We start from the raw sequence: 18794 nt of genomic DNA, 5'->3' as shown, positions 1-18794 counted from the left end.
TATTTATAGCTCTGTTAGTTAACTCAGTGTTTACCTCATGCATCAACTCTGTAAACCGTAAACATACACTCTGTTTTACGTCTGTCTTTACAGATCCATCTGTGAGAAATGACCGACAGAATCATCCCAGAGGAGAGCAGACAGCTGAGAGCAGACAGCTGAAAGCAGATGGGAGATACAGAGCTAACCCGTTAGCATGTAGCTACATGCTAACGGGTTAGCTACATGCTACCGCTATGACACGGTGTGTAAACACAGCGACCATCAGGGTGGAAAATAGAAGATGTGAAACAGTAGTCAGTTCATTATTTCTGCTAAAAGATAAATGTATGGAAGATCAGAGTAATGGTATATTATTTACAGTAGGAGCTGTCTCTGTGTTACCATGACTACAGACCACCGGAGCTTAGCTTACCATAGTTTACCAGAGCTGAAGACTTTCTCCTGCACCATGTTAACATAACTGCAGGTGAGATGATTACAAATGCTGTGAATAATTAATATTGTCATCTGTCTACTCAAATAAAGTTTGACTGTGAAACAGAAATGTGTTGTGTTGCTTACAAGTCACTATTTACTACCTGTAATCTGCTACATGCATGACATCAAATATATATAATATATAAATATCATCTGTTTAAACAGTGTAATTACATAAAGCCTTTGTGAAAGAACATGTTATATTTAGATGATGGGAGTACATGAAGCCTGTTCTGCTGGTTCTTGGAGACTAACAGAAGGGGCTACTTTGGTCAAGTTCGGTTGTGGATGACACAGAGTGACGCTCTGTGGGGCGGGGTCAGCTAGCTGCGCGTTCTCTAGTTCAACCAACCCATCGCTTGCAATTCTCTAATGACGTCAGAAGAGAAAGGAAAAGCTGCAAAGTGATTTTCGACACCCATTTCCGGACAAACGGAGCAGGAGAAAAAGAGAGAGGATGGTCTTTTATGACACTATGGTGACCTGTAGACACACTGAGGACAGATATTGATGTTTAAAAGACATGGAAAAGTGCATTTTGCATAATAGGTGACCTTTAAGAGCTGCTGTTCAATAAGCAACACAAACCGATTCAGAAGAAGTTCAGACAAGTTTTTACAGACAGAAGAGTAAAGAAACGATATATTAAAGCCATTCTTTAAGAGTTAACTTGATATTGTATTGTAGTTTGCAGGCATAAACTGACTAAAAAGCATACATTGTACTATACATTGTAATATTTTGTGTACAAAAACTCTTTTGGACCCAAACATTATTTTAAAATGTCACCATTTCACAATGTTTGGCTGACTTTAAGGCCTGTATGGTTTTTACTCTACTAGCAGCATGGCTCTATGGTTTAATGTCTGTCTGTTTGTTGGTCCACCACTTTGGTCCAGACCAAAATATCTCAACAACTATTGAACAGATTGCCATGAAATTTGGTACAAACTTTCATGATCAGCAGAGGATGAATCCTACTGAATTAGGTGATCCCCCGTCTTTCTCCTCTAGCGCCACCATGAGGTTTTCGGTGTGCTTTTGAGCGAAATGTCTCGACAACTATTGCATGGATTGTTGCCATGGAATTTGTTACCTATCTTTGTTATATTATCCATGCTAGCGTTAGCATTTAGCTCAAAGCACTGCTAGTACAGCCTCACCGAGCTGCTAGCATGAATGCAGACTTTTAGACATGTTGTCTTAAATCAACGTATCCTCATACAACGGTTCATATAATATCTTACGAAAAGTTATTCCTCATTTTTCCTGCGTTTTCCTATGAAAACACGAGACGAATGTCCAGCAACACGTGTCAATTTCCGCTCGTTACATGCTTTTCAAATAAACACAGGAAACAACTCGGTTAGGTTTAGGCAACAAAAGTAGTTACTAAGGTTTAGGAAAAGATTACTAAAGTACTGACGTTACGTAACAAATAAGTCAATGTTTGGGTTGGGTCTTGGTACTTCCTGGTTCACGATTATATGGATGCATACAAATTGATTTGGTATATATACAAATTACAGTGCATTACTTTTTGTAGGTGTAACTGTAAACAGTGTATGAGAACAGCCTGCTTAAATTGCTGTTCATTTATAACAGTTTTAAACAACATTAAAATGATCTGGAGGCACATACATCCTTTTGTTGCAGCCACACAAATTGAGAAACCCTATGGTGTGTTTTTATGTGATCCTGTGCAGGTGTTGTGGATCAGATTGTTACCTGTACAGGTTGAGCTGTTGCAGAATGACACTGACAGTGGTCTGACCGCTGGGAGGTTTAGGACAGACAGACGTTTGATGATTCCTGACAGTCTGAAATAAGAGAAGCAGCTGAGGATCGATTCTTCCCTCCTCCATGTGGTGAAATCTCATTTTGACTCATGGTGATAATCTGCGCCTGTGTCTACAGGAAATGAGGCATCGAGCAATAAATCTTGAGGAGAAAAGCAGTGATGATGAATTACCCTGCGAGGGGAAAGCTGGTGATGGTAGCGGATGGACCAGACAGAAACAGCAGGGCTAATATAGCCTTATGGTGAAGAATATTATTACAGGATTGTTCTGCACCTGATGGGATTCAACAAGATACAAAAGTTTGCTTTTGTTCAATATCTGTAAGGCTCATAGCTTTCAGTTTTTACAGATTTTCTCCGAAAAATACATTTTTTATAAGAGGATCAGATCAATTTAACCCTTAAACCAGCTGTTTCCGCCCCCTCTGAACGAGGCGAGCAACCTTCACCTCCTCCACCCTCTCGGTGAATGCCATGATATCAATGAGCAATATGAATTTTTATCAAATAAATATTTATAACTTTGAAAAATGGAAATCTACTCAAAGATGAATTACTCTGGTAATATGCTGATTACATAATGTGATATTTTTTAACTATTTTATACTTTTTGCATTCGTGTAGCTGCAAGGTTCCTGTAAGGGTTTATAGTAAATGATGTAAATTTGCTGCACATTGTGACCCCTAGACCACTCTGTCTCAAAATGTCTTACGCTTTCTCTGTTAGTCAGTTGGTTAGATTTAAATTCTAAATGTCAGCGAGACCCTGGAAACTGCAGAATTTATTTATAAAAAAAAAAGACGATGGATATGAGAAAGTGAAGGAAGCAGATATTTGAGTTTTCAGCGATACAAGGATATAGGGAGGGTAATTTACCATCAGACAAAATGTCCTAGTATTATCAGACTCACAGAGCTTCACTGACCTTTAATTGACCTGATCTGACATCATTTTAAACACCTAAAGCCAGCTTGTGTGAAGGACGGCGAGAGTCATAAAGCCATAGAAATGTGTTTTATCAGAACAGTATGTTTGTCGGGTGTTTGTGTCTGAGTGGACAATGAGCTGCTGCAGCGGTAAGCTGGTGGTGTTTATAAAGGGAGGGGAGGAAGTGTTTATCTTCGGGGAGTGATCACTCTCACTCTCAGAGCTCACAGACAGCCTGATGTCTTTGTAGAAGAGAGAAGACTGAGACTCAGACGTCATGAGAACAGTTTGATGCTCAGGAATGTAGTGAATTAAATTCAGTTTGGAAAACAGATTTCACTGAGATAGAAAAACCTCCAAGCAGCAGGGCCTTTCATGGCTTTTACATCCCTGATGGTCATATGATTTATGTTGTCTGTGGGGTTTGAACTGGGGGCGCAAGAAAATATCGATACACATGAGTATCACGATATTATGTTTTATGTTTTGCGTTAACTATCGTTTCTCCAAAACGCTGTATCGATTTTGAATTAACCTTTTTAAAAATCTGACGACTGCCGGCGGACCTGGCTGCTATTCTGTCTTTCAGAAGTTGTAGCGGGCTCAGTTTTAAAGCTAGAGTGAAGGCCTGGTGTGTCATTGCCTTAATGAATCAATTGGTACCAAAGAACGCTAAATAACGCTCCAAAGTTACACTAAATTTTGATGAGGAAAAATTGGCATGGTCATTTTAAAAGGGGTCCCTTGACTTCTGACCTCAAGATATGTGAATGAAAATGGTTTCTATGATTACCCACGAGTTTCCCCTTTACAGACATAACTGCATGCAGTATAAATGTATTATTTTCTCCTATTCTAAAATGGTGTGTTTGAATATTTCTGCATATTGGGGTCCCTAAACAGTCTTGGAATTACATAAATTGGGTATCACTGTAAAGCTGAGACTCTTGTGGATCCAATGAGTCAAATTGTATTGATGTGTAATGATGTTAGTCCCCATAGTAATCATTTCACAATGACTTTTTGTTTTAACTCAGATTTTATACATATGGTGATGTGTTCTCTATAGTATGACAGTTTTCCTTATTTCCTCATTAGTTTTGAAAGAAAACACAATATATCGCCTTGCTAACAGTATCGCAATATATTGAATTGTTACCCCTGTATCATGATACGTATATCGTATCGCCAGATTCTTGCCAAAACACAGCCCTAGTTTGAACCTGATAAAAGTCAGGTTCTTTGCTGAGGTGCAACTTTACTTTGACATGAATCAGTTCTAAAGCAATCAGCACTTGAATCGCTGCATGATAACGGTGAAATTATACATTACACACCTGTGGTTAGTTTATTTCTAGCAGAGGAATGTAACAGACCTGACAAAGAACACCTGAAAGAAAGCTCACATTGTTAAATTGACGTCATATTCTTGGATCCAGGGTGTCAAACCAACCAGAGCAGAATTACTAAGCTTTTGAATGTTTGAGTCGAGGAGAGCTTCAATTAGTATTTTTTAACGCGGTCTAATGAGATGAACCTGATGTGCTGGTTGTTTTTTCTGATAATGAACTTCTCAGGTTCACTGATCCTTGATTAGAGCTGCAGCAGACTGAACTCTGCTGCAGGGTAAAAATACCTGACAACAGCAGCCTGGTGTGTTATTTTACTACATGAACTAATCATTATGAGACATCACAGACGCATCAGGAGTTCACTTTGAAATAGTTCTTCATTAATGTTCTACAAGACTTCACCTGTTGCTGCTGCGTACTTACAAACTATGATTTAGTTTTCTCTTTTAAAGGAAATTCAGATTGTATTGTGAAACAGTGAGGAAGATTACACACCTTTTTCAGAGGAAAATTATGAGTCTCAGGATTTGAATATTGCAGCTGTCAGTTTTGGGATTCCTTTCCTTTTCATGGTTTCAACTTTGGGCTTCTTGGCAGAAAGACTGTTGCATTGGTTAATATATTCTCACTACATATGAAAACCCAGCAGATCACTGATCTTGGAGACCCTCTGACCTTTCCTCCAGAACGGCTGTCAGGAAATGTATTGATCACATTGCTGCTCCCCAGAGGACGAACCTTTACCCCCTGACCTTTCCAGGGCGGCTGTAGCTCAGTGGGTGGAGCGGGTCGTCCTTTAAAGCCCCCCTCCAGTGTATTTTGGCATTTCTATGATATTTCATATTTCTTGTTGATTATGCTACACTGTTTTCCAATTTTAGAAAAGAAGGTTGTTGCTGAAATGTGAATATGACGTATGACTTTAGTAGAAGCTGCAGGCGCACTCATGCTTGTTTACTTCAGAGCAGCAGCAAACTGATAAATCTGTTTATCTGTCAGTTTGTCTTTCTAGTTAGTTAGGTGTAGTTAGCCAGCCCAACTTGTTGCATTGGCTAACTGAGGGGTTTCATTTTATTTTTATTGTTTCCTCCACCTTACTTTAGTGTGTTTATTTTCACAATGACATTTGTGTGTGCGGTGAACAGGTGCAATCAACGCAGTGAATTACACGAAATCCCACCGGAAGAATTAGCACAACACACTGACTGCCTCTCTCTCTGGCTCTCTTCTTTACCGTCTCCTCCTGCTGGAGATAAATCAACGGAAAGCAGCCGATGCCGTATGGAGGTTTGCCGGCCTCTAACAGGTCTGGAAGACGGGGAGCGCACAACTTTCAGCCCAAAAGAAAAACAAGAGAAGAGTCTCGTTAGATAAATAAACGAACCACAGTGCAGCTCGGTGCGGAGTCGGTGCTGGAGCTGAGGTAAGAGCGGCCGATGAGCACCTCCAAAACGTACCGAAACTGCATTTCAAACGTTGGACCTCGGCAGCATGTCTATCCATCCTCCGTAGCGGGTACCCACGAGTCTCCCCTTTACAGACATGCCCACTTTATGATAATCACATGCAGTTTGGGGCAAGTCATAGTCAAATCAACACACTGACACATTGACAGCTGTTGTTGCCTGTTGGGCTGCAGTTTGCCATGTTATGATTTGAGCATTTTTTGTTATGCTAAATGTAGTACCTGTGAGGGTTTCTGGACAATATTTGTCATTGTTTTGTGTTGTTAATTGATTTCCAATAATAAATATATAAATATAGTTTCATAAAGCAAGCATATCATGTTGATAAGAGTATTAAATAGTTGACAAATCTCCCTTTAAGGTACGTTTTGAACAGATAAAATATTTTAATTGATTGACAGCCCTAATAACGACGTCATAAACCTGCAGCCGCGAAATACAAGACACAACTTCCTCTTTCTGTTCCATGTTGGAGATACAAGGTTTTTACCTGACCTGTATCTCCTGGCAGGACGAGGAGCTTCAGTGTGTGTGTGTGATTTTAGTGAACACACACACACTAAGTGACTGTGAGGGACATACATTTCTCCTCCTGTCACTTCTGCTGTGCAAAAACTATTTCAGTCTGAAGCAAACGTCTCTGAGAGAAAGAAACCAATCAGTCAATTTGTGGAAACGGTGTGACGGCTCAGTGGGCTGTGTGTGTGTGTGACTGTGTGTGTGTGTGTTGGTGTGTGTGTGGTGCCTGGAGGTTGTAGGGCTCTGGAGTGGTGCCACTGTGCTGGTGGCCAGTGTGAAAAAAGAAAAATAATAACTGCCTTGCAACAGTGCCTAATTATAAAAGGGCTCTTGCCAACAGCGCTGTGGTCAGAAACTGATTGTAGTGTCTCAGGAACGGATGATGATGTTTTAATAAAGTGCAGCAGTGACATCTGTGTGACACCTGCTGAAGATGGAACAAAAAATATACTAAGGATGTCACAAGAACCAATACTTTGGTGCCAAGTCGATGTCAAAATTCTGAAAACGCGACGGTGCACAGGGTACCTCTCTTGCGTTACTTTCGGACAGACCAGGGACGGCGTGTCAATATACGCTCGTTACTTGCATAGTGTCCTTTCAAAGTACACTTCCGTTTTCACAGGAAGTTACGTTTAGGCAACACAACCACTAAGTTAGGGTTAGGAAACGGTCGTTGTTGGCGTTAAGTTCACTGACTAACAACTCTTGTGACTCACGGGACTGACGATACAGACGAGTTACGTGACTAACGACTGATGTGACGAAATAAGTCAACGTCACTTTTAGTTTCCCACGGGACACAAACAGCGTTCTCCTGGTTGAAAGTCTTGTTTGTTTGACCCATTCACCTCCCCTCCCGCCGTTAGCGGATTCTCACGCTATCAATACTACGTCACATGCTCCGACCATCGGATAACGCCGCAGGTGGGTTTACATTTGAGTTAGTAGAAAGCTTGGTCCGTCACATACTGATGTTGAGGGGCACTGACCAAACGGTGGTATTTGACGAGTTGGGAGTGAGAACGGGTTACGTTTTTCATCATTGCCACAGGTAGTGTTAGCTCGGTGCAGGACTGAGCTGCTTACAGGCTGCTAACAGCCAACGTCAACTAGCTCTCATCCTGCCGACTTCAACACGGGAGGTGCCATTTACATCAGGATGCGTTCAGGCTCTATTCAGTAAAAGTGACAATGAAAATTGGGCGAAGGTAAATTGTAACATTATCATGATGTGTTCAAATGAAATAGATAATAGAGAGGGAATTATGACCTGTTTAACTTCGTAACAAAAACCAGTATGCAACGGTAATAAAGTAGTGTATGTTGAAGTACATGGGATTTATTGTTTTACTGCGGTATCAAATTGGTATCAAGAATCGTGGAAATTCACTAGTATTGGTATTGACTTCTAAGTATCTGGTATCATGACATCCCTAGAGCTGGTAAATTACTGCAGAGCTGGTTGGTTACGAAGCAGAGAGAAGATCCAGGCAGGTGTGGAAATGCAGTCTGATATAATTACCTCTGTGTACCCAGGCTCTGGGAAGATTACCCATCCTGTGTGTGTGTGTGTGTGTGTGTGTGTGTTGTGTGCGTGTTCGTGGTCACACACACAAACACACACACACACATACACTTTGCCCTCCGTCCATTAATCACAGACGTCTGACAGATATGTCTCGCTGTCGCTGGGTTTGTGTTTGCTCACGTTAGCTGCATCCTGATCCTGACAGCTGAAAGTGCTACCGGGAACGAAGAGAAGTGGTCGTTTTTCTGTAGAGGCATGACACACACACATACGCACACAAACAGAATATTATTTGTGTTTATTGATCCGCCATCGGGAGGTCCCTGCTGCTGCCCAAATAAGCTGTTAACTGTCCTCGATAACCATATCATCTCCTCCGAGAGGAAGGAACCTAGAGTATAAAGCCTTAAGCATAAACAAACGTTAATGTGCACTACATAGGCACACACACACACACACACCTGTGTCACCTCCTCTCGTTGAGCTCCCCCTGACGGAGGAGCAGCAGGTCGGATACTTGACCGTCACAGCTGGAAAAGTAAAAACCGTTAAACTTGTCGTCTCATCCCATCAGCAGAGTCTCTGCTCTAACCTGGAAACTTGTCCTCCTCAACACTCAGAGCTGTTATAGCAGGTTTAGCAGGTGTTGTTCAGAGTGGTAACAAAGGTGCTAATTAATTTATGAAGAGTCTACTTTTAGCCTTTCTCAGACTTTGCACCTTGTTATGCAAATGCTCCGGCAATTTAACATGTCATTGTTGTGTCTGAATATGCGCCTGAGTCACAGTAAAAGCTGCAACTGCAATGTGACTGAGTGCTGCTTTTCATTTAAATAGCTTCACTTAACTGAGAGCCTCACATGAACTACACCCCAGAAATGAAGGTCACTTCTACTTGTTGCTGTCGGTCTTTGCAACACATCTGAATAACTGATTCAAATGGAACTTGTGAGCTCGTGGTTAAGACATGGGAAGTCGTGAACACAATATGCTTGGCGTTCAAGTGGTTAAGTGATGAGAAAAATGTTGCTAAGCAACGGCAATAATAACGTCACTGTCGGCATCTAGAAGCCACCGAGTTTAGCAAGCTAGCGAGCGGGTAACATAATACAGGAACCGCAAAGGCATAATGATAGATAAAAAGATGAGGCCGTTGGGAATATCAACATTTTCCTTAGACATATTATACATTTAAGAAGAAAAATTATATTAAAGACTAAATACTATAGACTAAAATTGCAATATATTAACTTATCATCTACCAAAAATTAACTTCCATGGCCACCGCCGTTTCTGACATCAACAAACACGTCACAACTGGTGAACTCTGAGCTTCCAGAAACTTTCTACCTACGAGGTTTTGAACACCACAAGAGGGGGGTGTTCATATGGACTCTTCTACATTCGTGGGACTGTCAGAGTCAGACACGAGTAAATCAGTTGTAGTCATGTCGCTCATGAAGCGATGACTGGAACATATTTGACTGGTTGATTGTATTAACTGGCCAGGCATATGTTGGATCCTGTATTTTTTGGTCAGGTTTCAGTGTTACATTTACAGTACAGTGGATGAAAAAAGAATTAACAGATTATTATTGAATCATATTTGTTATATCAGCAACCAAATGAAACTGTCAGAAATTAACAGGTTCCATAAACTGTATGAAGTGAATTATTATGAATATGAATTGTGTACAAGTTTTTAGAAATAAAAGGTTCCTCTGTGATTGGTGTTTTGACCCCGTCCCTCAAAGAATTGAGAATCCAAACGATACCCGACCCTACCTGTCTCCAGTGTAGTCTATCTGCTGAGTGTTAGATGGTTATTTATTTCTGCTCTCTAGAAAGAATGGACTGTTTTTGGGGGCAAGCACCTTAAACAGAGGAACTACATTTAGGCATTGAATCCTGGAAAAGTTTCTGGAGCTAGAAAAGTCAGTCTTTGTAACATCCCCAACACTTCAACCGTGCTCAAGTCTGAACTGAATGCCACTACATTATAGAAAGACTACAGCTTCAATAAATTACCATTTACCGTGAAATTTACTGATGACAGAACTGTAGACTTTTTAGTTTGTTTTGTCTCTTCACATCTGATCAATGTTGTCAGTTTGACATGTTGCTGTTTGATTTTATTGGGATTGTTTCATGAGGATTGACAGTTTGACAGTTCCTAGGATTGGCTGTCTGGTCTACTCAAATCACATCTTAGTGTGGAGGCATCACTCTGACTATTTGTTTTGCATAACAGATACTGATATCGTTCAATACACTGAAGTTTTGGGCTTTACAACTTTCATTCCACATAGTCTGATCCTTCAACAGCTACATCCACTGTTATCAGGTCAGTTTCTTGTGGATCATGTTGTTCATACAGCGCTGACACTGCAGTCAAATCGTTTCAGATTTTTCCTCTTTATCTAAAATTCATGCTCCTTCTTTGAGTCATAACTCAAATCTGAACAGATCAGACACGATAAACTGATCAGACATGATGCAGATTATAGATTTAGTGTGATCCATCGGCTTAGAAATCATTGAAAAAAGTCCCCCCCCCCTTATAACTCCAGAGCTTGCCTGAGAACCATCACGTTTTTATGTCTTATTCAGTATGAAAGTAATCCAGTGATAGTTGTGTGTACATCCATGGGTACATTACAACTGCTAATAGCTAATTCAGCATACTTTTAATGGAGCCAGTTTGCCAAAATGTAAATAAATATACGCTTAAAAAGCGTGGCTCAAGCTGTAGCCTACAGCTAACTCACTGACTTCATGACAACAGTATACCTCCTATATACATTCATGAGAGCCTCCAAATTCGGGAAATTGTACTTCCAAAACTCAGATTTCAAAACAAGACGAGCTAATAAATCTAAATATGGACAAATAGCAACCAGACAATATTAATTATTATCTCAAAGTGTAATATTAAGGTGTTGCTCTGTCCGTACGCCTGTGTACTATACATGCAAAGCTTTTTGTTTTTGTTGAGGTTTCTTGTATTTCGCTGAGTAAAGAAAAGATCATTTTGCATATTAACATACAAATACAAGGGTTGAGACGACATACTTATCTCCCAATTTGATACTATCACGATACTTGAGTGTCGATTCGATATGCATTGCAATTTTTAAGTATTGCCATTTGATATTATGATTTATTGCGATTTTTGTTAACTTTTTTAACACTAGACCATGGGAAAAAGTTGAATCATACACTTCTAGGGACTTTTTCTTTGGAAAATATCTAAATTTACACTGTAAGAATGTTTGATTTTCAGCATGTATGTAGTCAGAGATGTCCTGTAGTCAAATATATCAGTCATTGCCAGGCATTATTTATTAACTATTTTTCCAGCAACCCAAAAATTTTAATGTTTTATACTTCTGGTGAATATAATCCAATCAATCTTGTTTCCATATATGTGGAAAACTGTTGTGGTGTCTGCTATGGACGGAGAGCTCTCAGTGTTGCAGAGAAACGAAAAGCCGCCAGCAGCAGCTAATCCTCTCTGCTCGCTGAGAGCCAACGCTCCCTGAACGTTTAGAGACGTTGACCCGCTGACCTCAGAGTGGTTCTACTCGGCAGGGAGGTTTTCAAAGAACGGCAATTTGAGTCCAGCATGTGGAGCGACGTCCCTGAGGGGAAAATGACACCTCCACCTAGATGTTTTCTGTGCGCCTTGTCCGCTTATAAACCCCCTGAGATAAATCCATTTCCTGGACAAAGCAGAGGAGACGGGGAGGCACGAACAGAAATTCAGCTGAAACCTGACAGCCGGCTTTTCACAGTGCATATCCAGCTTCTTTTCAGGTTGTCGCCCCTCATTTCATTGGCAGGATGCATTTGTATGAGGGAAGCCATTACTGCTGCAGTCATCTGAAAAAAAGAGAGGAGAGGCTCTGAAATTCAACCAAAGGGCTTCAGAACAGGAAATGATTTTGTAGTTGCAGAGTATCTCTATTCAGGGGAAGAAAGTACATTATGTACTTGTGTGTCTGCTCTGAAAAGGTGGATGGATTGAAACCACAAATCAGTTTTATGGAAGAGAAAATCATAACCTAAATACTAAGGATTAAGTCTGAAAGGTGTTCAGAGCTTCTAGTCCATAAAATACTTAAGAAAGTTCCTCCCTTTTGTTATGAACAGATTTGCAGGTAACAAAATCCTGATATGTAACCTGTTTTTATATAAATATTTTATATGCTGACTGCTTGTGGACTCGTAGTTCTGCATTATATACATCAGTCTACATAACATGTAATCTACATGCACTGGACCGTGACTGTAAGGCATGATTACATGAACCGTTACAGCCCTAATAGAACAATGTATATTGTAATATACTATAAATTATTCAAATTCCCTTGTTTGAACTAGAGGCACAAACGTAGTTGTCATGCAGTGGTCAATTTTGAGGTTTTGAACTATTGTGCTTCCATAACAAGTCTTCTTTCAGACTAGTGGAAAGAAAACATCCAAAATACACATTTAGGTGTTTATTTTAATACTTTATCTAATTGCGTCTGTAGATTTCTCCTAAATTCATGAAAAGTTACAGCCCAGTTACACAGCAGTACGTGAAATACTCACGAAGTTGAATGTATTGATTTGTGTACATAAACAATAATTTCACATGTTTTTCATGATGGTCAGCACGAAATCAATTCATATGTAATTCACACAATTGTGAACCGGGAAGTATAAAGAGCGACGAACGCCGTATAGCGAGGAGGTCGGGGTATATGGGTGAGTAAAAAAAAAAAACAGGACTTTCACCCAGGAAACCAGTGTTTGTGTTCCGTGTGAACAAGTCAGAGTTGATTTATTTGTCACGTAACTTCCGTACTTAAATGCGCTACTTCTTGTTTAAACTCAAACTCCAATCTTTTCCTAAAGCTAACTAAGCAGTTTTGTTGCCTAATCCTAATCAAGTCGATCTACATGGTGAAACGCATGAAAAATACGTTGTTGAAAGTTGTCACCAAAAAAGGAAATTTGTGTCTATGTACACAAATCAAATAGATTAAAGAATTAAGAAAACTTCTAATACAAAAAAATAATTGTCTTAATGTAATTAATCAACTGGGGAAGTTTCATGGTGATATCTATTCATGTCCCTATTCATAGTGTCTCCCGTTCACTGCTTGCTGTCTCTTCACGCTCTCTTCTCTGCTCAGGTCTTGGTGCTAAACCATTTTATTAAATCAGATCTGCAAACGGGTCTGACTCTGACATCCTTTGTACCCCAAATCTGTGAAGACAAATGTGTGTTTTAGCATAAATACGTCCTCAGATAGGAGGCTGCTGCTGCTGCTGCTGCTGCTGTCGTACCACATTTCACTGTGACACTGGCCTTCAGCAGGACTTTCCTTATCTGTAATGAACTACGTTTCACATTTTCAACCTGTTAGATGGAGTTTGAGTCATTTTTGAATGTGAACGGTCACAACCTGCTGCTTTCCATAAATTCCCCCGTCCTCTCCTCTCCCATCGTTAAAGGCGAACCACGGCGGCTCCATTTAGACACAGAAAAGGCGAGGGAGCCCACACAAAAAGCTGTCGGCAGGAGATAAGTCTCTGCTCACTTTGTGTAGCTGGAAATTGGCACTTTGACTCCCAGAATGTATTTGTTGCTGGCAGTGTTGCAACAAGCGGAAGAATAATGGTTTAATTTCCCCCCCGACGCCGCCGTCCTCCTGACGCCTCATACATATGCAGCTTATGAGCCGCGGCTTCTGGTGATTCCGTCGCTCATGAAAACTTAAAATTCTCATTCAACACAATATGTCAGCTGTGGTTCACTGGGCAGAAATTACCAAGACCGATGACATTTATGGGAATGATTTTTTCTTTTCTGGCATGACCGCTCTGCTCTACTGAACTGCTCCTCTGAAAAATGTTGTTATTGTTGGATAATATGTATTTCACTAAAATATATACTTGAATCTAGTGGGTAGATGAAGAGGTGGATAGGAAGGGGAGCAGGTAGATGAACTAGCAGTTATTTTCATCATCACGTCATTGTTGACAATTATTATTCTGATTAATCAGTTAATTGTTCCTGAAGCCCGAGGGCAAAGAGTAAAGAAGCAAAGATGCGAAACTCCGGTGCTGTTTTGACAACAGCCACTAGATGGCGCTGCCGTAGCGCTACCGCGATTTTTAACTGAGATCGCCGATGAGTCTGTGGCCATGGATGTATAAAGAGACGTCTGTAAATCAGAGGATCCTGTTTTTTTAGGTAAATCAACTTCCCAGGAGAACGCTGTTCGTGTCCCCTGTCTCACATTACAATCAGCTGTTCTTTTGTGTCCCGTGTTCACAACCTTCAGTGTAATTTTCACTGTACAAATGTAGTTGTTTTAAGCTCAACCATGTTGTTTTTCCCTAGATCTAACTATAGTGGTTTTGTTAAGTTGTTGCATTGCGTTATTTTATGTTAAATTATTATTTGAACACAAACCATGACCTTTTTTTCTAACCTTAACCAAGTAGTTTTGTTGCCTAAACCTTACCAATCGTTTCAAATGTTAACCATGTTGCATTGTGCGTTTCTGCAGGCGTGATACAGGGCGTCAGAAACGTCATTCAACATATCCGTGGTTGCAGAAACGTCCAATTCCAACAGTTTTTCTGGCGACTGGGTTGCCAAAATTCATCCAAATGCTTGTTTTGTTTTTAAAGATGAACTACAAGATAACTCTGGCGTATGCATCCTTTGAGAGCACATCATCCTGTGCTCTTGCTGTTGAGTTCCGCTGTTTTTGTTCTGTCAACATACCTTTATTAACAACATACAAAAATCTATTTTGGTGAATCGATTCAGAATCCTAAAGGATATTCCTTTTAGGCTGCATACAGCCCCAACAACCATAACCACTAAGGTAGGGCAGCCTGTCTGTAGCCTGGCGGGACCCAGAGCAAAAAAAGCTGCAAAACACTTGTTGACTCAGACAACAACAACATTTGTATGTGGACTGTGGTGGCTGAACAGTAAGAGGGCACTGTCTGGAGAGGCTTTAGAGAGAAAATGAACCTCTAACAATAAAAGTGAGGGGGGCAAAAATGACATACTCCACCAATGCTCTAAAGGATCGCAGGTTATGTGGTGTAACCCATCATAAGCATTTATATACAGTATCAGCACTAAACAGTCCCTGCACCCCACCTTGCAACAATATTGTTAATTTAACACCTTGAAACCAACCCAACTGGATACAAATCCGACCTCATGACTTTGAAACAGTACAGCAGTGGAGTGCAATAAAGGCAGTTTGTATTAATGGGATAAATCTTCGGTATGCTCCTTTTAAGAACCTCCATCAGCCTCAAACCATGTCTGAAGTTTTTTTCCAGCCACACGGAGACACATTCATCTTCCTCTGTTGTTTTTGGAGAACTCAGTTTCCTAATGAAAGACATTTGTTAGATAATGAGGCTCCTCTCTTCTCTGTAATGACAGTGTCAGACTTTAACAATGAGTCTAATCTTGTACTTTTGTTCTGTTTCTCATCCGTCCTGCCTTCTTCCCATCTTCTGATCTTCCTCTCCATCTGCTTCTAATTGATTACACCCTCCTCTGCCAACATCTCTCCTCTCATTTCTCCTCCCAAACTCTGACTTCATCTTCCTCCTCCATCATCTCTTGTCTCTCTCAGGTGAACAAGCAGCAGCTGCAGGCGGTGAAGGAGCGTTTCCTGGCCTTCCTCAACGGGGAAACTCAGATTGTGGCGGATGAAGCTTTCTGCAACGCTGTGAGGAGCTACTATGAGGCAAGACAATTTTATCTCTATCTCTATTCGGGCCGGTTAGGGACTTGCTATACTGCCGGTACAAAAATGTCATGCTGCGGTTATTGTGGTCGGGTAATGCAATTAAGAGATAAGCCACGAGAGGCCCTGATTTACAGTGATTTTACAACAGCTAAGGGGCGTTGTTAAGGCACGAGGAGGAAGTGGCTTATTGCTTTTATAAAACGGTTACCACATGTACCTGGCAAGGTTTCGTAAAATAAACACAAAGCAACAAAATATGCAATAATTTATTGATAACATAAATCATTCTTCCGCCAAGCTATGTAGTTCTTCAGCGACATATAGCCGAACGGTTGCCAAGCAACACACAGACACAGTGAAAAGCATGCTTAAATATTGGGATGATTATTAACATTTATCTGGATATTGCCTTCAAATTGCTGAAGTAGTGTTCAATCGTGTTGGCACTCTTCTTTGTTGGTACGAAGGTGCGTTTGAATCACCCCCATGGGCTCTGTAGTATACCTAACATGAGGAGAAATAAAAACAGTTCCCATCATGTTGCAGTTATATTATAACCACATATTTACCATCGGCAACTATTATGCTCTCTTTCCCCCAACTGTTGTCATTTTTGTTAAAGTGTAGCCCGTTACTTGCTGAGTAACACTGAGCTACACTGTAAAAAATTATATCGTTAGCAAATGATAACATAGCTAAAGAAATGTGAGCATAGGCTACAAATACAATCATGCAAGCTAGCTAAAGTTCTATCAGTAACTTTCCATAGATCGTTGGTGTAGTGTGTCCGCTTTTGATGGAGATAAAAGGCCGTTGGATTGGGCGTAAGCTAAGACAGGTATTTCTCTAACATAGCAAAAGGACTCTCTTCATTTAGATACGTGAATTTCGTAATAGTATCATACGTCATCGGATTGGTCCCATCTCTACCAAATGCACAGGGGCGACACCAGAGCTGGTGTTTGGAGGCTCTTCGTCCCTTCCTGTGCTTTCAAACTGTCCCGTGTTCAGTTCTGGTCGTGCCTCCGTCCACCTCCACTCCTCTGATAACAGAGTGGTTGTTGAACTCTTATGGCACAAAGTAATGAAATTTATCGCCGACATCAGACTGAAACAGATTAGAAAATCGATCTCACCGGCTGTTTTCTGTTTGTGAGGGTGTTTTTCTTTCTATAGAACACAGTTCCACCAATCTCTCTCTCCTCAAACTAAAGCTTTTTTAATTTCCATCACCTTTGCTCCCTGTGACCGCCCACATCACCACACAGTTCCTCTCTGATATACTGAAAATACTTCTCCATTTACACCAATCTCTGGAGCTCTTTGGATCATCTCTGCAGCATTTTCTTTGGATGGAAACCTGTCCTCTGACACCCCCAGAGTCACCGTTACAAAGCCTCCCACGTCGACTCGTGTTTCCGTCTCCACTGTTGGAGGAGGACAGCTGTGAGCACAGATTGCAGTGAATTTCCTCACCCTTTTTATTCCATTTTTACACTCTTATCTGTTGCTCCTCTGCCTCCATCTCTCCCTCTATCTCCCCCTCATCTTTGTCTTCCCCTCCTCTGCTGAAGTGCTTGAGTATGAGATGCAGATCTTATCGGCCTCTTGCAGCTTGTCTCCTTAATTGCCAGCAAGTGTGAGACGAGACGATCTCACTGAAACACTCAATCGCAGCGTTTGATCATTCGGCCCGTCAGCTCCTCTTCAGCAATGCAAAGTCCTCCTCAGTGGATCATCATCGTCCTCATGAGATCCGACACGAAACACTCGTCATGTTTCACACGTCCCTCCTGAGACATCGCACTGTTAGTTGTATTTTTGTGGAGTCATAGCATCAGTAATGGGGCGTCACCACCCTGTACACACACAATAACAACATCAGGGACTTGTGCTGTTTTTCATTCATCATGTAAACTCATGGCAGACGTTCCACATGAGGAAAGAGGTCTGTCACCGCAGAGGAATACAAGATGATCTATTTCTGCCTCTCGCCCGGCTCCAACTCTGCATCATTCCTGGTAGACAACGTGTTGACTGTGTTGACTGCTTAAAAATGGCAAACACACTAAGGGAGTTTGGTGCAGACACAAACATGCAAGCAGTGTTGTCACAATACCAAAATTCGGACTTTGATATGATACCCTGCCTAAATATCTCCATACCGATACCTAAACGATACCACGGTAAAAATCTAAAACATCAGGAAAAGTAATGGAATAATAGATGACAGAACATGGAACTTTTTTTTTTTATTAATAAAAATGTATTCATTAAAACAATTAAATGGTATGTAGTAATCTGATGTCCCCTACACTTAAGTTTATGAGATTTCTTTGATAGTTAATTTTATATTTGATATATATTTGATTTTGATAATGCACACATATCTACATTTAATCTCTATTCTTATTTATATTTTTCTTATGCCTTCTCAAACCAAAAATAAAACCCACAAAAAGATGATAAATTCAGATGAAGTTCTGTGAGAAGTTGATGAAAGAAAAGCTGCTAAAACCAGGAAGACACCACAGTAACTGTAGAAAGAGCTGTGTTGTGTTGAAGTGGTGTGAAGAGAGAGAAGAGTCACTCTCACCGGACTGCTTTTCCTCTCCGTCCAATTCACGTTACAGAAACACACGGTAAAATAACACTGTAACACGTGCTCTTTGGTGGATTATGTGTTTGCTGAATTACAAGAGATGCTCGGACAGGTTCAGAAAAGATGGTGAATCTAATGTTATCGGCACATTTGATCGTTTTTTTTTTAAGGGAGTTCTGCTGATAGAGACACCAGCTCAAAGCGGGACTGTGCAGCCGGCCAGAGATTCATGACCTGCTTTAATCTTCTTTTCAACTTCACTTGTTGACTCCATCCTTCTGGTTATCACTACAGTTTAGTATTTGACCGCTTGCTCCCACCAGCAGCAAAGTTAT

General features: G+C 40.7%; 1 protein-coding gene and 1 long non-coding RNA gene across 7 annotated transcripts in view; one reads left to right on the top strand and one right to left on the bottom strand.

Annotated features, from left to right (window-relative positions):
* Positions 1-18794, top strand: part of cadps2 (Ca++-dependent secretion activator 2) — a 206243-nt gene that overhangs the window by 31506 nt on the left and 155943 nt on the right. For all 6 annotated transcript variants that reach the window (XM_074633523.1, XM_074633521.1, XM_074633527.1 and 3 more), the window contains exon 2: positions 15741-15854. In XM_074633523.1, the coding sequence (XP_074489624.1) occupies positions 15741-15854 (114 nt within the window). The remainder of the gene's footprint in view (positions 1-15740; positions 15855-18794) is intronic.
* Positions 16113-17987, bottom strand: LOC141767111 (uncharacterized). The gene is made up of 2 exons (XR_012593775.1): positions 17163-17987; positions 16113-16361 (listed from the first exon to the last, which is right to left on the bottom strand). It is a non-coding gene; the product is annotated as an uncharacterized LOC141767111 (long non-coding RNA).

Source organism: Sebastes fasciatus, chromosome 4 (genome assembly GCF_043250625.1).
Source record: "Sebastes fasciatus isolate fSebFas1 chromosome 4, fSebFas1.pri, whole genome shotgun sequence".
NCBI classification, from domain to species: domain Eukaryota; kingdom Metazoa; phylum Chordata; class Actinopteri; order Perciformes; family Sebastidae; genus Sebastes; species Sebastes fasciatus.
The sequence above is the reverse complement of the archived record's forward strand: the minus strand, read 5'-3'. Positions and strand labels throughout refer to the sequence as shown.